Here is a 27952-nt window from a genome sequence, read left to right as displayed (position 1 = left end):
TTACTCCGTCAGCAGGACCAGGCAGAGCAGGAGGGAGAGGAGGCTGCCCGCGTGCTGTAGGAGCCCCCTCGTGACCCCAGGGGTCCCCCCGCCTGGACCACCTGCTCCTGGCACCGTCGGCCCCGGCAACCCGCCCCCCAGGCAGCCCTCCAGCGAGGTTGGGTACACCACTGTCGGAGCGACGTACTGCAGCCCAGCGACCCGCGCGCCGATCCAGCGTTGGAAGGCCGCTGCCTCGGTGTAGACGCCGGGACGATTCTTCTGCCCGCAGCCCTCGCCGAAGCTCACGATGCCAACCAGCACCCAGTTACCGCGGTTGTAGTAGACCAGCGGCCCACCAGAATCGCCCTGTTCATCAAACAAAAGGACACAGTTAGAGCTGTCCCCGTCACACACTCCCAGGGCAGGTACAGCACAGAGTTAGATACAGAGTAAAGCTTCCTCTACACTGTCCCATCAAACATTCCCAGGGCAGGTACAGCACGGGGTTAGATACAGAGTAAAGCTCCCTCTACACTGTCCCATCAAACACTCCCAGGGCAGGTACAGGGGGTTAGATACAGAGTAAAGCTCCCTCTACACTGTCCCATCAAACATTCCCAGGGCAGGTACAGCACGGGGTTAGATACAGAGTAAAGCTCCCTCTACACTGTCCCATCAAACACTCCCAGGGCAGGTACAGCATGGGGTTAGATACAGAGTAAAGCTCCCTCTACACTGTCCCGTCACATGCTCCAAGGGCAGGTACAGCATGGGGTTAGATACAGAGTAAAGCTCCCTCTACACTGTCCCATCAAACACTCCCAGGGCAGGTACAGGGGGTTAGATACAGAGTAAAGCTCCCTCTACACTGTCCCATCAAACACTCCCAGGGCAGGTACAGGGGGTTAGATACAGAGTAAAGCTCCCTCTACACTGTCCCCATCAAACACTCCCAGGGCAGGTACAGGGGGTTAGATACAGAGTAAAGCTCCCTCTACACTGTCCCATCAAACACTCCCAGGGCAGGTACAGGGGGTTAGATACAGAGTAAAGCTCCCTCTACACTGTCCCGCCAAGATGCTTCAACCTCAGAACATCGCCCCCTCTGCTACACCAGTATCTGATTCCCTGCTGGATGCTGGGAGAACCATGCAGAGTGCGGTTGATGGACCAATTCCATCGTCACATTTCACCCCCTTGCCCTCCCCAATCCCACGATCTGGTCTCACCTGGCAGGCGTCTTTCTTGCCCTGCTGAAATCCGGCACACAACATCTTGTCGTTAATGTTGGGCGTGTCTGCGGGCGCAGTCGTCCCATCGTGGTACCAACGGTTACAGGTTCGGTGCCCGATCAGATCCACCTCCGCCTCTTGTAGAGTCCCTGGGTTAGGGAGGCTGACTGGAAAAAGAAAATGGGTGGTTAGAGAATTAAAAGTGTCAGTGGATGGGGAGTGACACCTGGTCCCAGAGGGGGAAAGGACAGTGTATCTAACGCACTGTGACACCCGGTCCCAGAGGGGGAAAGGACAGTGTATCTAACGCACTGTGACTCCCGGTCCCAGAGGGGGAAAGGACAGTGTATCTAACGCACTGCGACACCCGGTCCCAGAGGGGGAAAGGACAGTGTATCTAACGCACTGTGACACCCGGTCCCAGAGGGGGAAAGGACAGTGTATCTAACGCACTGCGACACCCGGTCCCAGAGGGGGAAAGGACAGTGTATCTAACGCACTGTGACACCCGGTCCCAGAGGGGGAAAGGACAGTGTATCTAACGCACTGTGACCCCCGGTCCCAGAGGGGGAAAGGACAGTGTATCTAACGCACTGTGACACCTGGTCCCAGAGGGGGAAAGGACAGTGTATCTAATGCACTGCGACACCCGGTCCCAGAGGGGGAAAGGACAGTGTATCTAACGCACTGTGACACCCGGTCCCAGAGGGGGAAAGGACAGTGTATCTAACGCACTGTGACACCCGGTCCCAGAGGGGGAAAGGACAGTGTATCTAACCCACTGTGGCACCCGGTCCCAGAGGGGGAAAGGACAGTGTATCTAACGCACTGTGACACCCGGTCCCAGAGGGGGAAAGGACAGTGTATCTAACGCACTGTGACACCCGGTCCCAGAGGAGGAAAGGACAGTGTATCTAACGCACTGTGACACCCGGTCCCAGAGGGGGAAAGAACAGTGTATCTAACGCACTGTGACACCCGGTCCCAGAGGGGGAACGGGCAGTGTATCTAACGCACTGTGACACCCGGTCCCAGAGGGGGAAAGGACAGTGTATCTAACGCACTGTGACACCCGGTCCCAGAGGGGGAAAGGACAGTGTATCTAACGCACTGTGACACCCGGTCCCAGAGGGGGAAAGGACAGTGTATCTAACGCACTGTGACACCCGGTACCAGAGGGGGAAAGGACAGTGTATCTAACGCACTGTGACACCCGGTCCCAGAGGGGGAAAGGACAGTGTATCTAACGCACTGTGACACCCGGTCCCAGAGGGGGAAAGGACAGTGTATCTAACGCACTGTGACACCCGGTCCCAGAGGGGGAAAGGACAGTGTATCTAACGCACTGTGACACCCGGTCCCAGAGGGGGAAAGGACAGTGTATCTAACGCACTGTGACACCCGGTCCCAGAGGGGGAAAGGACAGTGTATCTAACGCACTGTGACACCCGGTCCCAGAGGGGGAAAGGACAGTGTATCTAACGCACTGTGACACCCGGTCCCAGAGGGGGAAAGGGCAGTGTATCTAACGCACTGTGACACCCGGTCCCAGAGGGGGAAAGGACAGTGTATCTAACAAACAGACTCTATAAGATGGCTCCAACTGTCATGATGTGACTTTTATTGTCTGTATATCAGGAGTTGCAGTGCACATGGTTGTGCAGTAGTCCTCTATGGAGAGCTGTGTTGCACTTACTGAGTCACGGATCGTCTTGGCAACTTACCGGACTCCTGTATACTCCCCCACCCTGTCACCCAACAGTTGGCTCCACAGGGGAACTGGAAGGTTGAGCTCGGGAGGCAGATGGGCATGATGTATTTGGTGTAGGCAATATTCTTGGAAAGTCGGACCAGTGCTATGTCGTAGCCATCGTGGGGATCAGTGTATTTCTCATGTTGGATGACGGTACGGACTGTTGATGAATCTTCTTGTTGATTGAATGCTCCCTGTTGATATCTTCCAAGGTAGACGACATATTTCGATATCCCCTTTCTGCAAAAAGTGCAACAAACACCTCTGTTTATTTCCGAGCTTTGCAAACTGTGTTTATCAACGGGAAGTGCAGACTTCAAATACTCCTAGCGAGGGCTAACCGACTGTGAGGAAGGTAATCTACCCCTTCTCGTCTTTCTTAACCTGCCCTTGGCACGGTTGACCGCTCGATCCTTCGCCAGAGCGTTTCCACATTCGTCCAGCTGGGTGGAACTGCGCTAACCCGGGTTCCATTTCTATCTGTCCAGCCCTAACCATGGAATCAGCTGCAATGGCTTTTCTTCCCGCTCCCGCGTTCTACCCTACATAAACTCCAGGTGATCCAAAACTCGGCTGCCCCCGTGTCCTAACTCGCACCAAGTCCCACTCACCCATCACCCCCTGTACTCACTGCCCCGTGTCCTAACTCGCACCCAGTCCCACTCACCCATCACCCCCTGTACTCACTGCCCCGTGTCCTAACTCGCACCAAGTCCCACTCACCCATCACCCCCTGTGCTCACTGACCCCGTGTCCTAACTCGCACCGAGTCCCACTCACCCATCATCCCCTGTGCTCACTGACCCCGTGTCCTAACTCGCACCGAGTCCCACTCACCCATCATCCCCTGTGCTCGCTGACCCCGTGTCCTAACTCGCACCAAGTCCCACTCACCCATCACCCTCTGTGCTCACTGCCCCGTGTCCTAACTCACACCCAGTCCCACTCACCCATCACCCCCTGTGCTCACTGACCCCGTGTCCTAACTCGCACCAAGTCCCACTCACCCATCACCCTCTGTGCTCACTGCCCCGTGTCCTAACTCGCACCGAGTCCCGCTCACCCATCACCCCCTGTGCTCGCTGCCCCGTGTCCTAACTCGCACCGAGTCCCACTCACCCATCACCGCCTGTGCTCACTGCCCCGTGTCCTAACTCGCACCGAGTCCCGCTCACCCATCACCCCCTGTGCTCGCTGCCCCGTGTCCTAACTCGCACCGAGTCCCGCTCACCCATCACCCCCTGTGCTCGCTGCCCCGTGTCCTAACTCACACCGAGTCCCACTCACCCATCACCCCCTGTGCTCGCTGCCCCGTGTCCTAACTCACACCCAGTCCCGCTCACCCATCACCCCCTGTGCTCACTGCCCCGTGTCCTAACTCGCACCGAGTCCCGCTCACCCATCACCCACTGTGCTCGCTGACCTACATTGGCGTCCGGTTAAGCAACGCTTCGATTTCAAAATTCTCATCCTTGTTTTCAAATCCCTCCATGGCCTTCGCCTCTCCCTATCTCTGTAACCTCCTCCAGCCCCACAACCCCTCCCCGAGATGTCTACGCTCCTCTAATTCTGCCCTCTTGAACATCCCTGATTATAATCGCTCCACCATCGGTGGCCGTGCCTTCTGTTGCCTGGGCCCCAAGCTCTGGAACTCCCTCCCTAAACCTCTCCGCCTCTCTACCTCTCTGTCCTCCTTCAAGACGCTCCTTAAAACCGATCTCTTTGACACAGCTTTTGGTCATCTGCCCTAATATCTCCTTATGTCGAGTTTTTATCAGATAACTGCCCTGTGATGCGCCTTGGGATATTTAGAAACGCAGAAATATACAGCGCGGAAGGAGGCCGACAAAGAGCCACACGGCCCTCGGTCTGCCTACGTTAAAGGCGCTAGATCAATACAAGTTGTTATTGTTCTCCTGTGGTGTCCCCCAAAAATTAAACTACAGAACCAGTAGGAAGCTGTTTAACCTACGCCACCTCCAGGCCAGGTCCAAGATCACCCCAACCTCTGTCGTTGAGCTGCAGTATGCTGACGACGCCTGCGTCTGCGCACTTTCAGAGGCTGAACTCCGGGATATAGTCAGTGTATTCACCGAGGCATATGAAAGCACGGGCCTTACGCTTAACATCCGTAAGACAAAGGTCCTCCACCAGCCTGTCCCCACCGCACAGCACTGCCCCCCCCCCCAGTCATCAAGATCCACGGCCCGGCCCTGGACAACATGGACCACTTCCCATACGTCGGAAGCTTTTTATCAACAAAGGCAGACATTTATGCGGAGATTCAGCACCGCCTCCAGTGCGCCAGTGCAGCCTTCGGCCGCCTGCGGAAAGGGTGTTTGAAGACCAGGCCCCTCAAATCTACCACCAAACTCATGGTCTACAGGGCTGTAGTGATACCCGCCCTCCTGTCTGAGGCATGGACCATGTGCATAAGAACATAAGAACGTAAGAATTAGGAACAGGAGTAGGCCATCTAGCCCCTCGAGCCTGCTCCGCCATTCAACAAGATCATGGCTGATCTGGCCGTGGACTCAGCTCCACTTACCCGCCCGCTCCCCGTAACCCTTAATTCCCTTGTTGGTTAAAAATCTATCTATCTGTCACTTGAATACATTCAATGAGCTAGCCTCAACTGCTTCCTTGGGCAGAGAATTCCACAGATTCACAACCCTCTGGGAGAAGAAATTTCTTCTCAACTCGGTTTTAAATTGTCCCCCCCGTATTTTGAGGCTGTGCCCCCTAGTTCTAGTCTCCCCGACCAGTGGGAACAACCTCTCTGCCTCTACCTTGTCTATCCCTTTCATTCTTTTGAATGTTTCTATAAGATCACCCCTCATCCTTCTGAACTCCCAACGAGTAAAGACCCAGTCTACTCAATCTATCATGTACAGAAGGCACCTCAAGTCGCTGGAGATATACCACCAACGATGTCTCCGCAAGATCCTGCAAATCCCCTGGGAGGACAGACGCACCAACATCAGTGTCCTCGACCAGGCCAACATCCCCAGCATTGAAGCACTGACCACACTCGATCAGTTTCGCTGGGCGGGCCACATAGTTCGCATGCCAGGTACGAGACTCCCAAAGCAAATGCTTTATGTGGAGCTCCTTCATGGTAAACGAGCCAAAGGAGGACAGCGGAAACGTTATAAGGACACCCTCAAAACCTCCCTGGTAAAGTGCGACATCACCACTGACACCTGGGAGACCCTGGCCGCAGTCCGGCCGAGGTGGAGAAAGTCCATCCGGGAGGGCGTTGAGCTCATCGAGTCTCGACGCAAGGAGCGTGAAGAGGCCAGGCACAGGCAGCGGAAGGAGCGCGCGGCAAACCAGCCTCACCCACCCCTTCCCCCGACGAATGTCTATCCCACCTGTAACAGGGTTTCTGGCTCCCGTATCGGACTGTTCAGCCATCGAAGAACTCACTTTGGGAGTGGAAGCAAGTTCTCCTCGATTCCGAGGAACTGCCGATGATTGGTTGATGATGTCCTTGGCCACCATCTATTTCTCATTGACATGTTGCCCCACGGTGACATGATCCAGCAGCACAAGGTGACTTTTCACATGAACGCTGATGATACCCAGCCCTGCCTCTCCTCGGTCTCTCGCGAACCCTTCCCCCTCTCTATTCTATCAGACTGCTTGTCCGCCGTTCAGCACTGGATGAGTGGAAATTTCCTCCAATTAAATAGCAGGAAGAGCGAAGCCAGTGTCTTCGGTCCCTCACCACTGACTCCATCCCTCTCCCCGGCAACTGTCTGTGGCAGACCAAGTCTGTTTGCAACCTTGGTGTCGTATTTTATCACAAATTGAGCTGCCTATCTCATATCCGTTCTATCTCGAAGACTGCCCATTTCCTCTTCCATAACATCGCTCGCCTCTGCCCTTATCTGGAACCATAAGCCCTCATCCATGCCTTTATCACATACATAGGATTATATAGGATATAACAACATAAGAAATAGGAGCAGGAGTCGGCCATTCGGCCCCTCGAGCCTGCTCCGCCATTTAATAAGATCATGGCTGATCTGATCATGGACTCAGCTCCACTTCCCCACCCGCTCCCCATAACCCTTGACTCCCTTATTACTCAAAAATCTGTCTATCTCCACCTTAAATATATTCAATGTCCCAGCCTCCACAGCTCTCTGGGGCAGAGAATTCCACAGATTCATGACCCTCTGAGAGAAGAAATTTCTCCTCATCTCAGTTTTAAATAGGTGACCCCTTATTCTAAGACTATGTCCCCTAGTTTTAGTTTCCCCTATGAGTGGAAATATCCTCTCTGCATCCACCCTGTCAAGCCCCCTCATTGTCTTATATGCTTCAATAAGATCTTCTGAACTCCAATGAGTAGACGCCCAACCTACTCAACCTATCTTCAGAAGTCAACCCCCTCATCTCCGGAATCAACCGAGTGAACCTTCTCTTAACTGCCTCCAATGCAAGTATATCCTTCCTTAAATACGGAGACCAAAACTGTACGCAGTACTCCAGGTGTGGCCTCACCAATACCCTGTACAATTGTAGCAGGACTTCCCTGCTTTTATACTCTATCCCCCTTGCAATAAAGGCCAACATTCCATTGGCCTTCCTGATCACTTGCTGTACCTGCATACTAACTTTTTGTGTTTCATACACAAGGACCCCCAGTTCCCTCTGTACTGCAGCACTTTTGTAATTTTTCTCCATTTAAATTATAATTTGCTTTTCTATTATTTCTGCCAAAGTGGATAATGTCACATTTTCCCACATTATACTCCATCTGCCAAATTTTTGCCCACTCACTTAGCCTGTCTTTATCCCTTTGCAGGTTTTTTGTGTCCTCCTCACACATTGCTTTTCCTCCCATCTTTGTATCATCAGCAAACTTGGCTACATTACACTCGGTCCCTTCATCCAAGTCATTAAGATCGATTGTAAATAGTTGAGGACCCAGCACTGATCCCTGCGGCATCCCACTAGTTACTGTTTACCAACTGGAAAATAACCCATTTATCCCGACTCTCTGTTTTCTGTTAGTTAGCCAATCCTCTATCCATGCTAATATATTACCCCCAACCCTGTGAACTTTTATCTTATGCAGTAACCTTTTATGTGGCACCTTGTCAAATGCCTTCTGGAAATCCAAATACACCACATCCACTGGTTCCCCCTTATCCACCCTGTTCGTTACATCCTCAAAGAACTCCAGCAAATTTGACAAGCATGATTTCCCCTTCATAAATCCATGCTGACTCTGCTTGATTGAATCATGCTTTTCCAAATGTCCCGCTACTGTTTCCATAATAATGAACTCCAACATTTTCCCAACAATAGATGTTAGACTAACTGGTCTATAGTTTCCTTCATTCTGTCTGCCTCCTTTTTTAAATAGGGGCGTTATATTTGCGGTTTTCCAATCCGCTGGGACCTCCCCAGAATCCAGGGAATTTTGGTAGATTATAACCACTGCATCCACTATCTCTACAGCTACTTCTCTTAAGACCCTCGGATGTAAGCCATCAGGTCCAGGGGACTTGTCCGCCTTTAGTCCCATTATTTTACCGAGTACTACTTCATTAGTGATAGTGATTGTATTAAGTTTCTCCCTCCCTATAGCCTCTTGAGTATCCACTATTGGGAAGTTTTTAGTGTCTTCTACCGTGAAGACCAATACAAAATATTTGTTCAACGTCTCTGCTATTTCCTCAGTTTCATTCTCCAGGGGACCAATGTACCTGTACCTGTAGAAACTCTTACTATCTGTTTTTATATTTCATGTTAGTTGACTTTCATAATCGATCATCCCTCTCTTAATCATTATTTTAGTCATTCTCTGCTGGCTTTTAAACATTTCCCAATCCTCTGGCCCACTGGTCTTGGCCACATTGTATGTATGCCCTTGTTTTCAATTTGATACCATCCCTTATTTCCTCAGTTCGCCACGGATGATTATCCTTTCTCTTACAGTCTTTCCTTCTCATTTGGATATATTTTTGTTGCGAGTTACGAAATACCCCCTTAAATGTCTGCCAGTGCTCATCAACCGTCCCATTCTTTAGTCTATTTTCCCAGTCCACTTTAGCCAACTCTGCCCTCATATCTTTGTAGTCTCCTTTATTTAAGCTGAGGACCCTGGTTTGAGAGCCAACTTTCTCACTCTCCAACTGAATTTAAAATTCAACCATATTACAGTCACTCATTCCTAGAGGATCTTTTACTTCGAGATGATTTATCTATGAGATCATTTATTAATCCTATCTCATTACACAGTACTAGATCTAACATAGCCTGCTCCCTGGTTGGTTCCGCAACGTACTGTTCAAGGAAACTATCCCAGATACACTCTATGAACTCTTCCTCAAGGCTACCCTGGCCAATTTGCTTTGTCCAACCAATGTGAAGGTTAAAATCACCCATGATTATTGTCGTTCCTTTATTACAAACCTCCATTATTTCTTGACTTATACTCCGTCCAACCGTGTAGCTACTGTTAGGGGGCCTATAGACTACGCCCGCCAGCGACTTTTTCCCCTTATTATTCCTTATCTCCACCCAAACTGATTCAACATCTTGATCCTCTGATCATATACGGCACAGAAACAGGCCGTTCGGCCCAACCAGTCCGTGCCGGCGTTTATGCTCCACTCGAGCCTCCTCCCGTCTTTCCTCATCTAACTCCATCAGCATAACCCTCTATTCCCTTCTCCCTCATATCCCTGTCCAGCCTCCCCTTAAAACCATCGATACTATTCCCCTCAACGCCTCCCTGTGGCAGCGAGTTCCACATTCTCACCGCTCTCTGGGTAACGAAGTTTCTCCTGAATTCCCAATTGGATTTCTTGGTGACTATCTTATATTGATGACCTCTAGTTATGCTCTTCCACACAAGTGGATTCACTCTCTCTGTATCCACTCGATCAAAACCCTTTCATAATTTAAAAGATCTCGATTAATTCACCCCTCAGCCGTCTTTTTTCAAGAGAAAAGAGACCCAGCCTTTTCATCCTTTCCTGATATGCATACCCTCGCGTTTCTGGTACCATCCTTGTAAATCTTCTCTGCACCCTCTCCAATGCCTCGATATCTTTTATATAATATGGTGACCAGAACTGTACGCAGTGCTCCAAGTGTTGTCTAACCAGACCAGAACTGTGCACAGTGCTCCAAGTGTGGTCTAACCAGACCAGAACTGTGCACAGTGCTCCAAGTGTGGTCTAACCAAACCAGAACTGTGCACAGTGCTCCTAGTGTGGTCTAACCAGACCAGAACTGTGCACAGTGCTCCAAGTGTGGTCTAACCAGACCAGAATTGTGCACAGTGCTCCAAGTGTGGTCTAACCAGACTAGAACTGTGCACAGTGCTCCAAGTGTGGTCTAACCAGACCAGAACTGTGCACAGTGCTCCTAGTGTGGTCTAACCAGACCAGAACTATGCACAGTGCTCCAAGTGTGGTCTAACCAGACCAGAACTGTGCACAGTGCTCCAAGTGTGGTCTAACCAGACCAGAACTGTGCACAGTGCTCCAAGTGTGGTCTAACCAGACCAGAACTGTGCACGGTGCTCCAAGTGTGGTCTAACCAGACCAGAACTGTGCACAGTGCTCCCAGTGTGGTCTAACCAGACCAGAACTGTGCACAGTGCTCCAAGTGTGGTCTAACCAGACCAGAACTGTGCACAATGCTCCAAGTATGGTCTAACCAGACCAGAACTGTGCACAGTGCTCCAAGTGTGGTCTAACCAGACCAGAACTGTGCACAGTGCTCCAAGTGTGGTCTAACCAAGGTTCGATACAGGTTCAGCATAACTTCCCTACTTTTCAATTCTACACCTCTACAAATAACCCCTAGTGCTTGGTTTGCTTTTTATGGCCTTGCTAACCTGTGTCACAACGTTTAGTGATGTGTGTATTTGTTCCTCTCCCCCACCCAGACTCGCACCCTCCAAATAATAAGTGACCTCTCTATTCTTCCGAGCAAAATGTCATGCCTCACATTTATCTGTGTTGAATGTCATTTGCCAATTATATGCCCATTCTGCAAGTTTATTAATGTCCACCTGCAATTTGTTGCAATCCTCCGCAGTTTTGACTGCCCCCGTCAATGTGGTGTCATCCGCAAATTTAGCAATTGTTTAGACTTGTCTACTCCAACGCACTCCTGGCTGGCCTCCCTCGATAATTGTGAGGCCATTCACAAGTGTGTAGCCTGTGTGTTAACTCGCATCGAGTCCCGCTCACCCATCACCCCCTGTGCTCACTGTCCCGTGTCCTAACTCGCACCGAGTCCCGCTCACCCATCACCCCCTGTGCTCACTGCCCCATGTCCTAACTCACACCGAGTCCCACTCACCCATCACCCCCTGTGCTCACTGTCCCGTGTCCTAACTCGCACCCAGTCCCACTCACCCATCACCCCCTGTGCTCACTGCCCCGTGTCCTAACTCACACCCAGTCCCACTCACCCATCACCCCCTGTGCTCACTGACCGACATTGGCTCCCCGTTAAGCAATGCCTTGCTTTTAAAATCCTCATCCTTGTGTTCAAATCCCTCCATGGCCCTCGCCCCTCCCTATCTCTGTAATCTTCTCAAACCCGATAATCCCCCTAGACGTCTGCATTGCACCTATTCAGATCTTTTGAGCATCCCAACGATTTCCATCGCTCCACCATTGGCAGCCGTGCCTTCAGCTGCCTAGATCCTAAGCTCTGGAATTCCCCTCCCAAAATCTCGCCGCCTCTCCACTTCTGTTTCCTCCTTAAAACCTGCCTCTTCGACCAAGCTATCGGTCATCTGCCCAAAAATCTCCTTCTCGGGCTCGGTGTCAAATAGTTCTTTTTTATGACACTCCAGTGAAATTTTATTACATTTAAGGTGCTATATAAATGCAAGTTCCTGTTGTTAGATACAGAGTAAAGTTCCCTCTACATTGTCCCCATCAAACACTCCCAGGGCAGGTACAGGGGGTTAGATACAGAGTAAAGCTCCCTCTACACTGTCCCATCAAACACTCCCAGGGCAGGTACAGGGGGTTAGATACAGAGTAAAGCTCCCTCTACACTGTCCCATCAAACACTCCCAGGGCAGGTACAGCACGGGGTTAGATACAGAGTAAAGCTCCCACTACACTGTCCCATCAAACACTCCCAGGGCAGGTACAGCACGGGGTTAGATACAGAGTAAAGCTCCCTCGACACTGTCCCATCAAACACTCCCAGGGCAGGTACAGCACGGGGTTAGATACAGAGTAAAGCTCCCTCTACACTGTCCCATCAAACACTCCCAGGGCAGGTACACGGGGTTAGATATAGAGTAAAGCTCCTTCTACACTGTCCCATCAAACACTCCCAGGGCAGGTACAGGGGGTTTGATACAGAGTAAAGCTCCCTCTACACTGTCCCATCAAACACTCCCAGGGCAGGTACAGGGGGTTAGATACAGAGTAAAGCTCCCTCTACACTGTCCAATCAAACACTCCCAGGGTAGGTACACGGGGTTAGATATAGAGTAAAGCTCCCTCTACACTGTCCCATCAAACACTCCCAGGGCAGGTACAGGGGTTAGATATAGAGTAAAGCTCCCTCTACACTGTCCCATCAAACACTCCCAGGGCAGGTACAGGGGGTTAGATACAGAGCAAAGCTCCCTCTACACTGTCCCATCAAACACTCCCAGGGCAGGTACAGGGGGTTAGATACAGAGTAAAGCTCCCTCTACACTGTCCCATCAAACACTCCCAGGGCAGGTACAGGGGGTTAGATACAGAGTAAAGCTCCCTCTACACTGTCCGATCAAACGCTCCCAGGGCAGGTACAGCACGGGGTTAGATACAGAGTAAAGCTCCCTCTACACTGTCCCATCAAACACTCCCAGGGCAGGTACAGGGGGTTAGATACAGAGTAAAGCTCCCTCTACACTGTCCCATCAAACACTCCCAGGGCAGGTACAGCACGGGGTTAGATACAGAGTAAAGCTCCCTCTACACTGTCCCATCAAACACTCCCAGGGCAGGTACAGGGGGTTAGATACAGAGTAAAGCTCCCTCTACACTGTCCCATCAAACACTCCCGGGGCAGGTACAGCATGGGTTAGATACAGAGTAAAGCTCCTTTTACAAGGTGCCTCAGGCCTAGAAGATCCTCTCTCTCTCTGACTGCAGTGTTTTGACATTTCCTCCATGTTGTTGATGAGTGGCTCAGTGATCAGTGGCCGGGAACGGAGCCTGGACCTTTCCTGCTCTGTGTGTGTGTGTGTGTGTGTGGGGCTCAGTCCCACACCGGGTGTGAGATCAGGCTAACTCAGCACTAGGCCGGGAACGGAGCCTGGACCTTTCCTGCTCTGTGTGTGTGTGTGTGTGTGGGGCTCAGTCCCACACTGGGTGTGAGATCAGGCTAACTCAGCACTAGGCCGGGAAGGGAGCCTGGACCTTTCCTGCTCGGTGAGGGGGGAGGGTAAATAAGCGGCGACTGGGCCGACAGGAGGAATGAAACCGATCGCACACCCGGTGCCATGGGGCCGTGTCCTGTCACAGGAGCAACCTCCCAAGCCATGGATTAAACGCTGCCTCTGGTACGGTACAACATCGCGCTCTGGGCAGTAAATATCTGCCATTCTATGATCGACTTACTGAGACACACAGTGAGCTGCGGTTAAGACCCAGGAGTGTGCGATCAGCGACCCTCCACAAACATGGTTGATGTTCTCGTGGATGCTGACCTGCCAAGGCCACTCCCCTGCGACGGAGTCCGTACCGCCCACTATCCTCTTCGAAACCAGCGGCCGACCGCAAGCTACAAGATTAACGGGAGGAATAAGAACCATTTAGCAAAGAGCAGACCCACATTTGAACAGATTCCCCCTCTGGGACCGGGTGTCGCAGTGCGTTAGATACACTGTCCTTTCCCCCTCTGGGACCGGGTGTCACAGTGCGTTAGATACACTGTCCTTTCCCCCTCTGGGACCGGGTGTCACAGTGCATTAGATACACTGTCCTTTAAACCTCTGGGACCGGGTGTCACAGTGCGTTAGATACACTGTCCTTTCCCCCTGTGGGACCGGGTGTCACAGTGCGTTAGATACACTGTCCTTTAAACCTCTGGGACCGGGTGTCACAGTGCGTTAGATACACTGTCCTTTCCCCCTCTGGGACCGGGTGTTACAGTGTGTTAGATACACTGTCCTTTCCCTCTCTGGGACCGGGTGTTACAGTGTGTTAGATACACTGTCCTTTCCCCCTCTGGGACCGGGTGTCACAGTGCGTTAGATACACTGTCCTTTCCCCCTCTGGGACCTGGTGTTACAGTGTGTTAGATACACTGTCCTTTCCCTCTCTGGGACCGGATGTCACAGTGTGTTAGATACACTGTCCTTTCCCCCTCTGGGACCGGGTGTTACAGTGTGTTAGATACACTGTCCTTTCCCCCTCTGGGACCAGGTGTCACAGTGTGTTAGATACACTGTCCTTTCCCCCTCTGGGACCGGGTGTTACAGTGTGTTAGATACACTGTCCTTTCCCTCTCTGGGACCGGATGTCACAGTGCGTTAGATACACTGTCCTTTCCCCCTCTGGGACCGGGTGTCACAGTGAGTTAGATACACTGTCCTTTCCCCCTCTGGGACCGGGTGTCACAGTGCGTTAGATACACTGTCCTTTCCCCCTCTGGGACCGGGTGTCACAGTGCGTTAGATACACTGTCCTTTCCCCCTCTGGGACCGGGTGTCACAGTGCGTTAGATACACTGTCCTTTCACCCTCTGGGACCGGGTGTTACAGTGCGTTAGATACACTGTCCTTTCCCCCTCTGGGACCGGGTGTTACAGTGTGTTAGATACACTGTCCTTTCCCCCTCTGGGACCGGGTGTTACAGTGTGTTAGATACACTGTCCTTTCCCCCTCTGGGACTGGGTGTCACAGTGCGTTAGATACACTGTCCTTTCCCCCTCTGGGACCGGGTGTCACAGTGCGTTAGATACACTGTCCTTTCCCCCTCTGGGACTGGGTGTCACAGTGTGTTAGATACACTGTCCTTTCCCTCTCTGGGACCGGGTGTCACAGTGCGTTAGATACACTGTCCTTTCCCCCTCTGGGACCGGGTGTCACAGTGCGTTAGATACACTGTCCTTTCCCCCTCTGGGACCGGGTGTCACAGTGCTTTAGATACACTGTCCTTTCCCCCTCTGGGACCGGGTGTCACATTGCGTTAGATACACTGTCCTTTCCCCCTCTGGGACCGGGTGTCACAGTGCGTTAGATACACTGTCCTTTCCCCCTCTGGGACCGGGTGTCACAGTGCGTTAGATACACTGTCCTTTCCTCCTCTGGGACTCGGTGAGTTTTGCATTTCTATAGCGCCTATCTCAACCTCAAGACGCCCCACTGCGCTCCACAATAAATTAAGGTATTTTTTAAGTCTCGTCACGGTTGCAATGAAGCCAAACTGCCACTGAGCTGCAGCGTCAGAAGGGCAGTACTGAGGGAGCGCCGCACTGTCGGAGGGGCAGTACTGAGGGAGTGCCGCACTGTCGGAGGGGCAGTACTGAGGGAGTGCCGCACTGTCGGAGGGGCAGTACTGAGGGAGTGCCGCACTGTCAGAGGGGCAGTACTGAGGGAGCGCCGCACTGTCGGAGGGGCAGTACTGAGGGAGTGCCGCACTGTCGGAGGGGCAGTACTGAGGGAGTGCCGCACTGTCGGAGGGGCAGTACTGGGGGAGTGCCGCACTGTCGGAGGGGCAGTACTGGGGGAGTGCCGCACTGTCGGAGGGGCAGTACTGAGGGAGTGCCGCACTGTCGGAGGGGCAGTACTGAGGGAGTGCCGCACTGTCTGAGGGGCAGTACTGAGGGAGTGCCGCACTGATGGAGGGGCAGTACTGAGGGAGTGCCGCACTGTCGGAGGGGCAGTACTGAGGGAGTGCCGCACTGTAAGATCCCACAAACAGCAACGAGACAATGGCCAGGTCTTCTGTCTGTTTCATGATGTTGGTTGCAGGATCAATATTGGCCGCAGGGTATCATGGAGAACTTCGCTGCTCATCTTCCGATAGTTTTGTGGGATTTTATGTCCAACTCAAAGGGGAGACAGGGCCTCGGTTTAACATCTCTTCGGAAACACAGTACCAGCGACAGTGCGGCACTCCCTCAGTACTGCCTCCCCCACAGTGCGGCACTCCCTCAGTACTGCCCCTCCGACAGTGCGGCACTCCCTCAGTACTGCCTCTCCCACAGTGCGGCACTCCCTCAGTACTGCCCCTCCGACAGTGCGGCACTCCCTCAGTACTGCCCCTCAGACAGTGCGGCACTCCCTCAGTACTGCCCCTCCGACAGTGCAGCACTCCCTCAGTACTGCCCCTCCGACAGTGCGGCACTCCCTCAGTACTGCCCCTCTGACAGTGCGGCACTCCCTCAGTACTGCCCCTCCTACAGTGCGGAACTCCCTCAGTACTGCCCCTCCTACAGTGCGGAACTCCCTCAGTACTGCCCCTCCCACAGTGCGGCACTCCCTCAGTACTGCCCCTCCCACAGTGTGGCGCTCCCTCAGTACTGCCCCTCCCACAGTGCGGCATTTCCTCAGTACTGCCCCTCCCACAGTGCGGCGCTCCCTCAGTACTGCCCCTCCGACAGTCTGGCGCTCCCTCAGTACTGTCCCTCCGACAGTGCGGCACTCCCTCAGTACTGCCCCTCCGGCAGTGCGGCACTCCCTCAGTACTGCCCCTCCCAGAGTGCGGCACTCCCTCAGTACTGCCCCTCCGACAGTGCGGCGCTCCCTCAGTACTGCCCCTCCAACAGTGCGGCGCTCCCTCAGTACTGCCACTCCGACAGTGCGGCGCTCCCTCAGTACTGCCCCTCCGACAGTGCGGCACTCCCTCAGTACTGCCCGTCCGACAGTGCGGCACTCCCTCAGTACTGCCCCTCCGACAGTGCGGCACTCCCTCAGTACTGCCCCTCCGACAGTGCGGCACTCCCTCAGTACTGCCCCTCTGACAGTGCGGCACTCCCTCAGTACTGCCCCTCCTACAGTGCGGAACTCCCTCAGTACTGCCCCTCCCACAGTGCGGCACTTCCTCAGTACTGCCCCTCCTACAGTGCGGAACTCCCTCAGTACTGCCCCTCCCACAGTGCGGCACTTCCTCAGTACTGCCCCTCCCACAGTGCGGCATTTCCTCAGTACTGCCCCTCCGACAGTGCGGCACTCCCTCAGTACTGCCCCTCCCAGAGTGCGGCACTCCCTCAGTACTGCCCCTCCGACAGTGCGGCGCTCCTTCAGTACTGCCCCTCCAACAGTGCGGCGCTCCCTCAGTACTGCCACTCCGACAGTGCGGCGCTCCCTCAGTACTACCCCTCCGACAGTGTGGCACTCCCTCAGTACTGCCCCTCCGACAGTGCGGCGCTCCCTCAGTACTGCCCCTCCGACAATGCGGTGCTCCCTCAGTACCTCCCCTCCGACAGTGCGGCGCTCCCTCAGTACTGCCCCTCCGACAGTGCGGCGCTCCCTCAGTACTGCCCCTCCGACAGTGCGGCACTCCCTCAGTACCGCCCCTCTGACAGTGCGGCGCTCCCTCAATACTGCCCCTCCGACAGTGCGACGCTCCCTCAGAACTGCCCCTCACACAGTGCGGCACTTCCTCAGTACTGCCCCTCCCACAGTGCGGCACTCCCTCAGTACCACCCCTCCCACAGTGCGGCACTCCCTCAGTACCGCCCCTCCCACAGTGCGGCACTCCCTCAGTACCGCCCCTCCCACAGTGCGGCACTCCCTCAGTACTGCCCCTCCCACAGTGCGGCACTCCCTCAGTACTGCCCCTCCCAAAGTGCGGCACTCCCTCAGTACTGCCCCTCCCACAGTGCGGCACTCCCTCAGTACTGCCCCTCCCACAGTGCGGCACTCCCTCAGTACTGCCCCTCCCAAAATGCGGCACTCCCTCAGTACTGCCCCTCCCACAGTGCGGCACTCCCTCAGTACTGCCCCTCCCATAGTGCGGCACTCCCTCAGTACTGCCCCTCCCAAAGTGCGGCACTCCCTCAGTACTGCCCCTCCCACAGTGCGGCACTTCCTCAGTACTGCCCCTCCCACAATGCGGCACTTCCTCAGTACTGCCCCTCCGACAGTGCGGCACTCCCTCAGTACCGCCCCTCCGACAGGGCGGCGCTCCCTCAGTACCGCACGTCCCATAGTCAGACCGATCGGGAAACGGAGGGAGCTGAGAGTGGAGTGTTCGGGGAATGAATTTGTGCAGAATGTTAAATAAGGCACTTGTAATGAAAATTCTCCACCTTGGGTTAGCAAAAATCCATCAATCTCCGATTAAAAATTAACAATTGACCTAGCTTCAATGGCCCCTCGGCCTCGACTCCCCACGCAGCAGAAATAGTTTCTCTCTCGCAACCCTCTCTGCTCACCTTTGTCATATATTTGCTTCACGGGTTCTTTGCTTAAGAATTTATAGGAACACATTGCTATTAAAAACTGGTTGGGTTATAAACAGAGGTTTAACAATCGCACTGCACATTACCAGTTCATCCACCAGGCTCACAACCACCTGCCCCATCGTGGATCACCCGAACCCAACTGGCTGGGGTTTTATTGAGTCTTGTGAATATCATGTGACTAGCTAAGCCACTCCCACTCAACAGCTCTACAACTATTTTTGTTGAAACTTAAATCAAATGTCCCCTTTTGGCAAGGGCACTCGAACCCACAAATGAACAATTTTAAACTTTAACGAAACCTTAAATCAAATTAAAATTTGGTTGCCGGGGTGTGATGATGCACTCCAGTCCCTCCGGCGCCCACCTCTCGCGGAAGGCTGCGAGCGTACCGGTGTACACCGCGTGCTCCATCTCCTGGGACACCCTGGCTCGGATGTAACCGCGGACGAGAGGCAGGCAGTCGGGGCTGAACGACCCCCTCGACCCCCTCATGGCCCCCTTGGCCAGGAGCAGGCCTACGAGGGAGGCCTTCCGACCTGCCCGCTCCCCTCCGCACAGGGGGCCCAAAGATCAGGAGTGTGGGACTGAAGTGCAACCAGAACCCCTTCAGATATTGGAAGAGGGGCTGCAACCTCACACATTCCACATATACGTCCGGAAGGGGGTACTGAAGTTGCATGTTCAGCCATGAACTCATTGAATGGCGGTGCAGGCTCGAAGGGCTGAATGGCCTACTCCTGCACCTATTTTCTATGTTTCTATGTTTCCATGGAACACAGACTCCTCCAGACCACAGAAATTGCAGGCGGCCTGGGAGCCCATGAACCGACTTAAAAACCGATTGCACTGGACTGCTCCGTGCAACACCCTCCAGGCCAAGTCCCCGATAAATAGTGCACTCCATTGGGGACCTCCACCTCCTCCGGACGGCAAGATGGTGCGCCATGGCGTGTCCGGACGGCAGACGAGGATGGCAAGGTGGAGAGTGTGCAGGAGCAGCCCGTACAGGAATCCCCTCCCTCCGCGCAGGACTGAAAGGCACGGAGGGGATTTCCCGGAGGAGGTTCAAGTTGTGAGGCGCCGGCTCCCGAGGGAGGTTTTGGGGCTTGGTGCCGATGAGGAATCCCGTCCGGACGGGAGTCCGATACAACAACTGCATACTCACAGGTCCAGACATTACAGCTAACCAGCTTCTAAACTTAATGCGGAAATGAAAATGAATAAATCAGAGACAGGGCCAGTAACCGAACTCTGCAGCTATAAGGAAGTTACAAACTGTCAACAATAAAAGTTGCTTCATTCCTGAGCTGATTAAATAGGACAACGAAACTGGGCCGAGGATTAGAGAGCAGATAATGGGAGTGTTTAGATAACCGAGCATTATCACATAAGTCGCAAATATCTCTTTCCTGAGTCCCCTCATTAGTACTGATCTGATTAGTAACCAGCTTCCTCAATACTGCCCCCCCGTCAGTGCGGCGTTCCCTCAGTACTGCCCCTCCGACAGTGCGGCACTCCCTCAATACTGGCTCTTGGACAGAGCGGCGCTCCCTCAGTACTGCCCCTCCGACAGTGCGGCGCTCCCTCAATGCGGCCGTCCGACAGTGCGGCGCTCCCTCAGTACTGCCCCTCCGACAGTGCGGCACTCCCTCAGTACTGCCCCTCCGACAGTGTGGCGCTCCCTCAGTACTGCTCCTCCCACAGTGCAGCGCTCCATCAGTACTGCCCCTCCGACAGTGCGGCGCTCCCTCAGTACTGCCCCTCCGACAGTGCGGTGCTCCCTCAGTACTGCCCCTCCGACAGTGCGGCGCTCCCTCAGTACTGCCCCTCCGACAGTGCGGTGCTCCCTCAGTACTGCCCCTCCGACAGAGCGGCGCTCCCTCAGTACTGCCCCTCCGACAGTGCGGCAATCCCTCAGTACTGCCCCTCCGACAGTGCGGCGCTCCCTCAGTACTGCCCCTCCGACAGTGCGGCGCTTCCTCAGTACCGCCCCTCCTACAGTGCGGCGCTCCCTCAGTACTGCCCCTCCGACAGTGCGGCGCTCCCTCAGTACTGCCCCTCCGACAGTGCGGCACTCACTCAGTACTGCCCCTCCGACAGTGCGGCGCTCCCTCAGTACTGCCCCTCCGACAGTGCGGCACTCCCTGAGTACTGCCCCTCCGACAGTGCGGCGCTCCCTCAGTACTGCCCCTCCGACAGTGCGGCGCTTCCTCAGTACCGCCCCTCCTACAGTGCGGCGCTCCCTCAGTACTGCCCTTTGGACAGAGTGGCGCTCCCTCAGTACTGCCCCTCCCATAGTGCGGCGTTCCCTCAGTACTGCCCCTCCCACAGTGCAGCGCTCCCTCAGTATTTGAGTGCTCTCTTTCTGGTCTTTATCCATTATGTTAGTGGAGGAACAAACAGATGCGAGAATAGAGATACAGGAATCGCTAAAGACACCAATAAAAGTTGATGAGGGCAGATAGAGTGCAAAGTGCTCAGGTTCATTTCTGCCTGAAGGAGGTATGATGCTGTCAATTATAAAAGTTATTTACTTACTCAGTGCACCTTGACAGCATTGGAAACCTGAAATGGAGAGAACAATTAGCCCAATAAAGGTCAAAGCCAATCAAGATTAATGACATATACAGCTTTATCAATGTATCGTGTGTTCTTTTATATAATCTACAGGAATATTATGCCCAGTAACACACGGTGTGTTGTTGTATAATATATACAGGCCCAGTAACACACGGTGTGCTATTATATAATATATACAGGAGTGTTATACCCAGTAACACACGGTGTGTTGTTGTATAATATATACAGGCCCAGTAACACACGGTGTGCTATTATATAATATATACAGGAGTGTTATACCCAGTAACACACGGTGTGTTATTATATAATATATACAGGAGTGTTATACCCAGTAACACACAGTGTGTTATTATATAATATATACAGAGTGTTATACCCAGTAACACACAGTGTGTTATTATATAATATATACAGAGTGTTATACCCAGTAACACACAGTGTGTTATTATATAATATATACAGAGTGTTATACCCAGTAACACACAGTGTGTTATTATATAATATATACAGAGTGTTATACCCAGTAACACACAGTGTGTTATTATATAATATATACAGAGTGTTATACCCAGTAACACACAGTGTGTTATTATATAATATATACAGAGTGTTATACCCAGTAACACACGGTGTGTTATTATATAATATATACAGGAGTGTTATACCCAGTAACACACAGTGTGTTATTATATAATATATACAGAGTGTTATACCCAGTAACACACAGTGTGTTATTATATAATATATACAGAGTGTTATACCCAGTAACACACGGTGTGTTATTATATAATATATACAGGAGTGTTATACCCAGTAACACACAGTGTGTTATTATATAATATATACAGAGTGTTATACCCAGTAACGCACAGTGTGTTATTATATAATATATACAGAGTGTTATACCCAGTAACACACAGTGTGTTATTATATAATATATACAGAGTGTTATACCCAGTAACACACTGTGTGTTATTATATAATATATACAGGAGTGTTATACCCAGTAACACACAGTGTGTTATTATATAATATATACAGAGTGTTATACCCAGTAACACACAGTGTGTTATTATATAATATATACAGAGTGTTATACCCAGTAACACACAGTGTGTTATTATATAATATATACAGGAGTGTTATACCCAGTAACACACAGTGTGTTATTATATAATATATACAGAGTGTTATACCCAGTAACACACAGTGTGTTATTATATAATATATACAGGAGTGTTATACCCAGTAACACACGGTGTGTTATTATATAATATATACAGGAGTGTTATACCCAGTAACACACAGTGTGTTATTATATAATATATACAGGAGTGTTATACCCAGTAACACACAGTGTGTTATTATATAATATATACAGAGTGTTATACCCAGTAACACACAGTGTGTTATTATATAATATATACAGAGTGTTATACCCAGTAACACACAGTGTGTTATTATATAATATATACAGGAGTGTTATACCCAGTAACACACAGTGTGTTATTATTTTTGCCCACTCACTGAGCCTGTCTATGTCCTTTTGCAGATTTTTTGTGTCCTCCTCACACATTGCTTTTCCTCCCATCTTTGTATCGTCAACAAACTGGGCTACGTTACACTCAGTCCCTTCTTCCAAGTCAGGGTCCCAGCACCGATCCCTGCAGCACCCCAGTAGATACTGGTTTCCAACAGTCCATTATGACTAGTGGGGTGCCGCAGGGATCAGTGCTGGGTCCTCAACTATTTACAATCTATACTAATGACTTGGATGGAGGGAGCGAGTGTAATGTAGCCAAGTTTGCTGATGATACAAAGATGGGAGGGAGAGCAAATTGCGTGGAGGATACAAAAAACCTGCAAAGGGATATAGACAGGCTAAGTGAGGGGGCTTACACTTGGCGGATGGAGTATAATGTGGGAAAATGTGAGGTTATCCACTTTGGCAGAAGTAATAGAAAAGCAAATTATAATTTAAATGGAGAAAAATTGCAAATTGCTGCAGTACAGAGGGACCTGGGGGTCCTTGTGCTTGAAACACAAAGAGTTAGTATGCAGGTACAGTCAGTAATAGAAACATAGAAACATAGACAATAGGAGCAGGAGTAGGCCATTCGGCCCTTCGAGCCTGCACCATTCAATATGATCATGGCTGATCCTCTATCTCAGCACTATATTTCTGCTTTTTCCCCATACCCCTTGATGCCTTTTGTTTCTAGAACTCTTTCTATCTCCCTCTTAAATATATTCAGTGACTTGGTCTCCACAGCCTTCTGTGGTAGAGAATTCCACAGGTTCACCACCCTCGGAGTGAAAACATTTCTCCTCATCTCGGTCTGAAATTTCCTCCCCCGTATCCTGAGACTGTGACCCCTTGTTCCCCCAGCCCGGGGGAAACACCCTCCCCACATCCAGTCTGTCCAACCCCGTCAGAATTTTATACGTTTCAATGAGATCCCCGCTCATTCTTCTAAACTCTAGTGAATACAGGCCCAGTCGACCCAATCTCTCCTCATACCACAGTCCTGCCATCCCAGGAATCAGTCTGGTGAACCTTCGCTGCACTCCCTCTATGGCAAGTGTATCCTTCCTTAGGTATTCCTAATCAGGAAGGCAAATGGAATGTTGGCCATTATTGCAAAGGGGGATAGAGTATAAAAGCAGGGAAGTCCTGCTACAACTGTACAGGGTATTGGTGAGGCCACACCTGGAGTACTGCGTGCAGTTTTGGTCTCCGTATTTAAGGAACGATATACTTGCATTGGAGGCTGTTCAGAGAAGGTTCACTCGGTTGACTCCGGAGATGAGGGAGTTGACTTATGAAGGTAGGTTGAGTAGGTTGGGCCTGTACACATTGGAGTTCAGAAGAATGAGAGGTGATCTTATCGAAACGTATAAGATAATAAGGTGGATGCAGAGAGGATGTTTCCACTCATAGGGGAAACTAAAACCAGGGGACATAGTCTCAGAATAAGGGGCCGCCCATTTAAAACTAAAATGAGGAGGAATTTCTTCTCTCAGAAGATTGTAAATCTGTGGAATTCTCTGCCCCAGAGAGCTGTGGAGGCTGGGTCATTGAATATATTTAAGGTAAAGATAGACAGATTTTTGAGCGATAAGGGAGTCAAGGGTCATGGGGAGCGGGCGGGGAAGTGGAGCTGAGTCCATGATCAGATCAGCCATGTTGAATGGCGGAGCAGGCTCGAGGGGCCGAATGGCCGACTCCTGCTCCTATTTCTGATGTTGTTATTATTCAAGGCTGTGAATCCTCCCCTCGAAAGCAGGAACTCTGCCTCCAGGAGTGACACACCAAGTGTGGAATGATTGGCATGCAGTATTTCATTTTTCGCCACATCCGGCCAACCAGCCTGGCATTGATCCCAAGACTAGAAACATATGTACCATTATACAGCACAGAGACAGGCCACTCAGCCCCAACAGCTCTGTGCCAGGGTTTATGCTCCACACGCGCCCCCTCCCACCCCTTCTTTATCTCACCCCATCAACATATCCCTTTGTTCCTTTCTCCCTCATGTGTTTATCCAACTTCCTCTTCAATCCATCAATGCTAATTGCCACAACCACTCCCTGTGGCAGCAAGTGGCACATTCTCACCGCTCTCTGGGTAAAGGAGTTTCACCTGAATTCCTTATTGGATTTATCAGTGACCATCTTCCATTGATGGCCCCAAGTTCAGGTCCCGATCGCAAGCGCAGACGTCGTCTCTATGTCTGTCCAATCGAACCCCTTTCTCACAATCTCCGAGACCTCTCTCAGGCCACCACTCTAGAGAAAAGAGACCCAGCTAATTCAGTCTTTCCTGATCAGCTCTCACTTCTGGCGTCATTCCAGTGAATGAGTTCTGCACCCTCTCCACTGCCTCTATATCCTTTTCATTATACGGAGACCAGAACAGTGCGCAGTAAAACAAAGACTTGCATTTATATAGCGCCTTTCACGACCATCAGACGTCTCGAAGTGCTTCACAGCCAATGAAGCACTTTTGGAGTGTGGTCACTGTTGTAATGTGGGAAGCACGGCTGCCAAAATGCGCACAGCAAGCTCCCACACACAGCAATGTGCTAATGATCCAGATAATCTGTTTTTGTTATGTTGACAGTGGAATACCGGGGAGAACTCCCCTGCTCTTCTTCGAAATAGTGCCCATGGGATCTTTTACGTCCAGTCGAGGAGGCAGACGGGGCCTCGGTTTAACGTCTCACCCGATAGACGTCACCTCCGACAGTGCAGTGCTCCCTCAGTACTGCCCCTCCCACAGTGCGGCGCTCCCTCAGTACTGCCCCTCCGACAGTGCAGCACTCCCTCAGTACTGCCCCTCCGACAGTGCGGCGCTCCCTCAGTACTGCCCCTCCGACAGTGCTGCGCTCCCTCAGTACTGCCCCTCCGACAGTGCAGCGCTCCCTCAGTACTGCCCCTCCGACAGTGCGGGGCTCCCTCAGTACTGCCCCTCCGACAGTGCGGCCCTCCCTCATTACTGCCCCTCCGACAGTGCGGCGCTCCCTCAGTACTGCCCCTCCGACAGTGCGGCGCTCCCTCAGTACTGCCCCTCCGACAGTGCAGTGCTCCCTCAGTACTGCCCCTCCGACAGTGCGGGGCTCCCTCAGTACTGCCCCTCCGACAGTGCGGCGCTCCCTCATTACTGCCCCTCCGACAGTGCGGCGCTCCCTCAGTACTGCCCCTCCGACAGTGCGGCGCTCCCTCAGTACTGCCCCTCCGACAGTGCGGTGCTCCCTCAGTACTGCCCCTCCGACAGTGCGGGGCTCCCTCAGTACTGCCCCTCCGACAGTGCGGCGCTCCCTCAGTACTGCCCCTCCGACAGTGCGGCGCTCCCTCAGTACTGCCCCTCCGACAGTGCGGCGCTCCCTCAGTACTGCCCCTCCCACAGTGCGGCACTCCCTCAGTACTGCCCCTCCGACAGTGCGGCGCTCCCTCAGTACTGCCCCTCCCACAGTGCGGCACTCCCTCAGTACTGCCCCTCCGACAGTGCGGCGCTCCCTCAGTAATGCTCTGGAGTGTCAGCCGAGATTTATTTGTGCTACAAGTTCCAAGTGCTCCAAGTGTGGTCTACCCCCAGTATATGGAGACCAGAACTGTACACAGTGCTCCAATACACATTGTTTTTACTGAATGCTCTCTGTCTGATCACTGTGCACATTGTGCTGCCGATTACAAGGAGTTGTTTGACCAGTTAAGCTTATTTGTTTTTCAGGATACTCGAGCCAGCCTCCAGTTTGTGTTGTACGAAACTGGTTTAAAAAACAAGGGCAGAGGTACGTGTAACCTGTTCTTACGCCACAGCTCTCTCCCAACCCCGCCGTTCTCTCCTCGCTCCCCTTCTCTCTTCCTCTCTCACTTTCTCCCCTTCCCCCCCTCTCTGTTTCTCTGCTCTTATTTACTCAATTGTTCACTCCTTCCCCCTCCCTCCCTTCTTTACGCAACCATTTCCCCCCTCTCTCCCTCCTTTGCTCAGTCATTCTCCCCTTCCCCCTCTCTCTCTCCTTTACTAAATCATCCCCCCTTCCCCCCCTCTCTCTCCTTTACTAAATCATCCCCCTTCCCTCTCTCCTTTACTAAATCATCCCCCCTTCCCTCTCTCTCTCTCTCCTTTACTAAATCATCCCTCCTTCCCTCTCTCTCCTTTACTAAATCATCCCCCCTTCCCTCTCTCTCTCCTTTACTAAATCATCCCTCCTTCCCTCTCTCTCTCCTTTACTAAATCATCCCCCTTCCCTCTCTCTCTCCTTTACTAAATCATCCCTCCTTCCCTCTCTCTCCTTTACTAAATCATCCCCCCTTCCCCCTCTCTCTCCTTTACAAAATCATCCCTCCTTCCCTCTCTCTCTCCTTTACGAAATCATCCCCCTTCCCTCTCTCTCTCCTTTACTAAATCATCCCTCCTTCCCTCTCTCTCTCCTTTACTAAATCATCCCCCTTCCCTCTCTCGCTCTCCTTTACTAAATCATCCCTCCTTCCCTCTCTCTCTCCCTCCTTTACTAAAACATTCTAACCTCTCTCTCTCCTTTACAAAATCATTTTCCCCTTCCCCCCTCTCTCTCTCCTTTACCAAATCATTCTCCCTTCCCCTCTCTCTCCCTCCATTACGCAATCCTTCTCCCCCCATCTCCCTTCCCCGTTCTGTTTCTTCCCCCGCCTCTGTCATTCTCTTCTCTCTCCCCCTCTCTCTTTCCTTCAACTTTCTCTCTCCCCCTCTCTCTTACCTTCAACTTTCTCTCTCCCGTCTCTTTCACCAGCTCCCCTCCCCCCCCACCTTCCTCCTCCCTCTCTCTCTCTCTCTCTCTCGCTCCCTCTTTGTCTCTCACACCCAACTCCCGAGGGCAGTTTGGAAGCGCAGGACACCAAACTCCACGTACCCTCCCCCCTACGCCGCCCCCAGGGCTCGGGGAAACCAAACACTCACAACTGACAAAGATCGCTGCCACCAGACCGTGAGGCAGCTTCATGTTGCCGGCAGCCCGTGTTCCCTCCCGATCCCGACCGCTCGTCTGATCCCGCGGAATATAGGACAGCAGAATCTGGACGGAGCGAGCAGCAGGTATAGTTGTCAGCAGCTGATTAAAGGCAGCAACGCGATAGACCGGAGCAAAGTCGCTCTCGTCTGACACCTGACGCAGAGCAGGAATTGTAAGGTGTGCCGGCTTTCATGACATCACGATACTGAAGTTTCTGTGTGTGTGTGCCGGGAGAGTTCAAGCAACATCTCTTCGGGGAATTCCTTGGAGGTGTGGGAGCTCTCTCTAGTGGCTTGGCAAAGGTATGTGAAAACTCTCAAATCCCCGCCCTCAAAAGCTCCCCGCCTCCTTCGAGACGCTCCTTAAAACCGACCTCTTTGATCGGGTTTTTTTTTGGAGGGGGGCGTTGGGGGGAACCTGTCCTGGTACCTCCTTTACGTGTCAGCTGTGCCCGACACGAGACTCCCCAAAGCAAGCGCTACTACTCGGAACTCCTTCCCGGC

At 52.3% G+C, this 27952-nt stretch overlaps 1 protein-coding gene across 1 annotated transcript; it reads right to left on the bottom strand.

Moving 5' to 3' along the window:
• Positions 1-27705, bottom strand: LOC139242035 (serine protease 33-like). Its single transcript, XM_070870170.1, has 6 exons — positions 27398-27705; positions 20914-20940; positions 13581-13743; positions 2939-3207; positions 1212-1381; positions 1-348 (listed from the first exon to the last, which is right to left on the bottom strand). Exons 1-6 carry the CDS (start codon positions 27438-27440, stop codon positions 1-3), a joined length of 1020 nt encoding a protein of 339 aa, XP_070726271.1. The 5' UTR covers positions 27441-27705.
• Positions 27706-27952: the final 247 nt, after the last annotated feature.

Source organism: Pristiophorus japonicus, unplaced genomic scaffold (genome assembly GCF_044704955.1).
Source record: "Pristiophorus japonicus isolate sPriJap1 unplaced genomic scaffold, sPriJap1.hap1 HAP1_SCAFFOLD_118, whole genome shotgun sequence".
In the NCBI taxonomy this organism is placed as follows: Eukaryota; Metazoa; Chordata; class Chondrichthyes; family Pristiophoridae; genus Pristiophorus; species Pristiophorus japonicus.
This window is presented reverse-complemented; position numbering and strand designations above follow the sequence as displayed.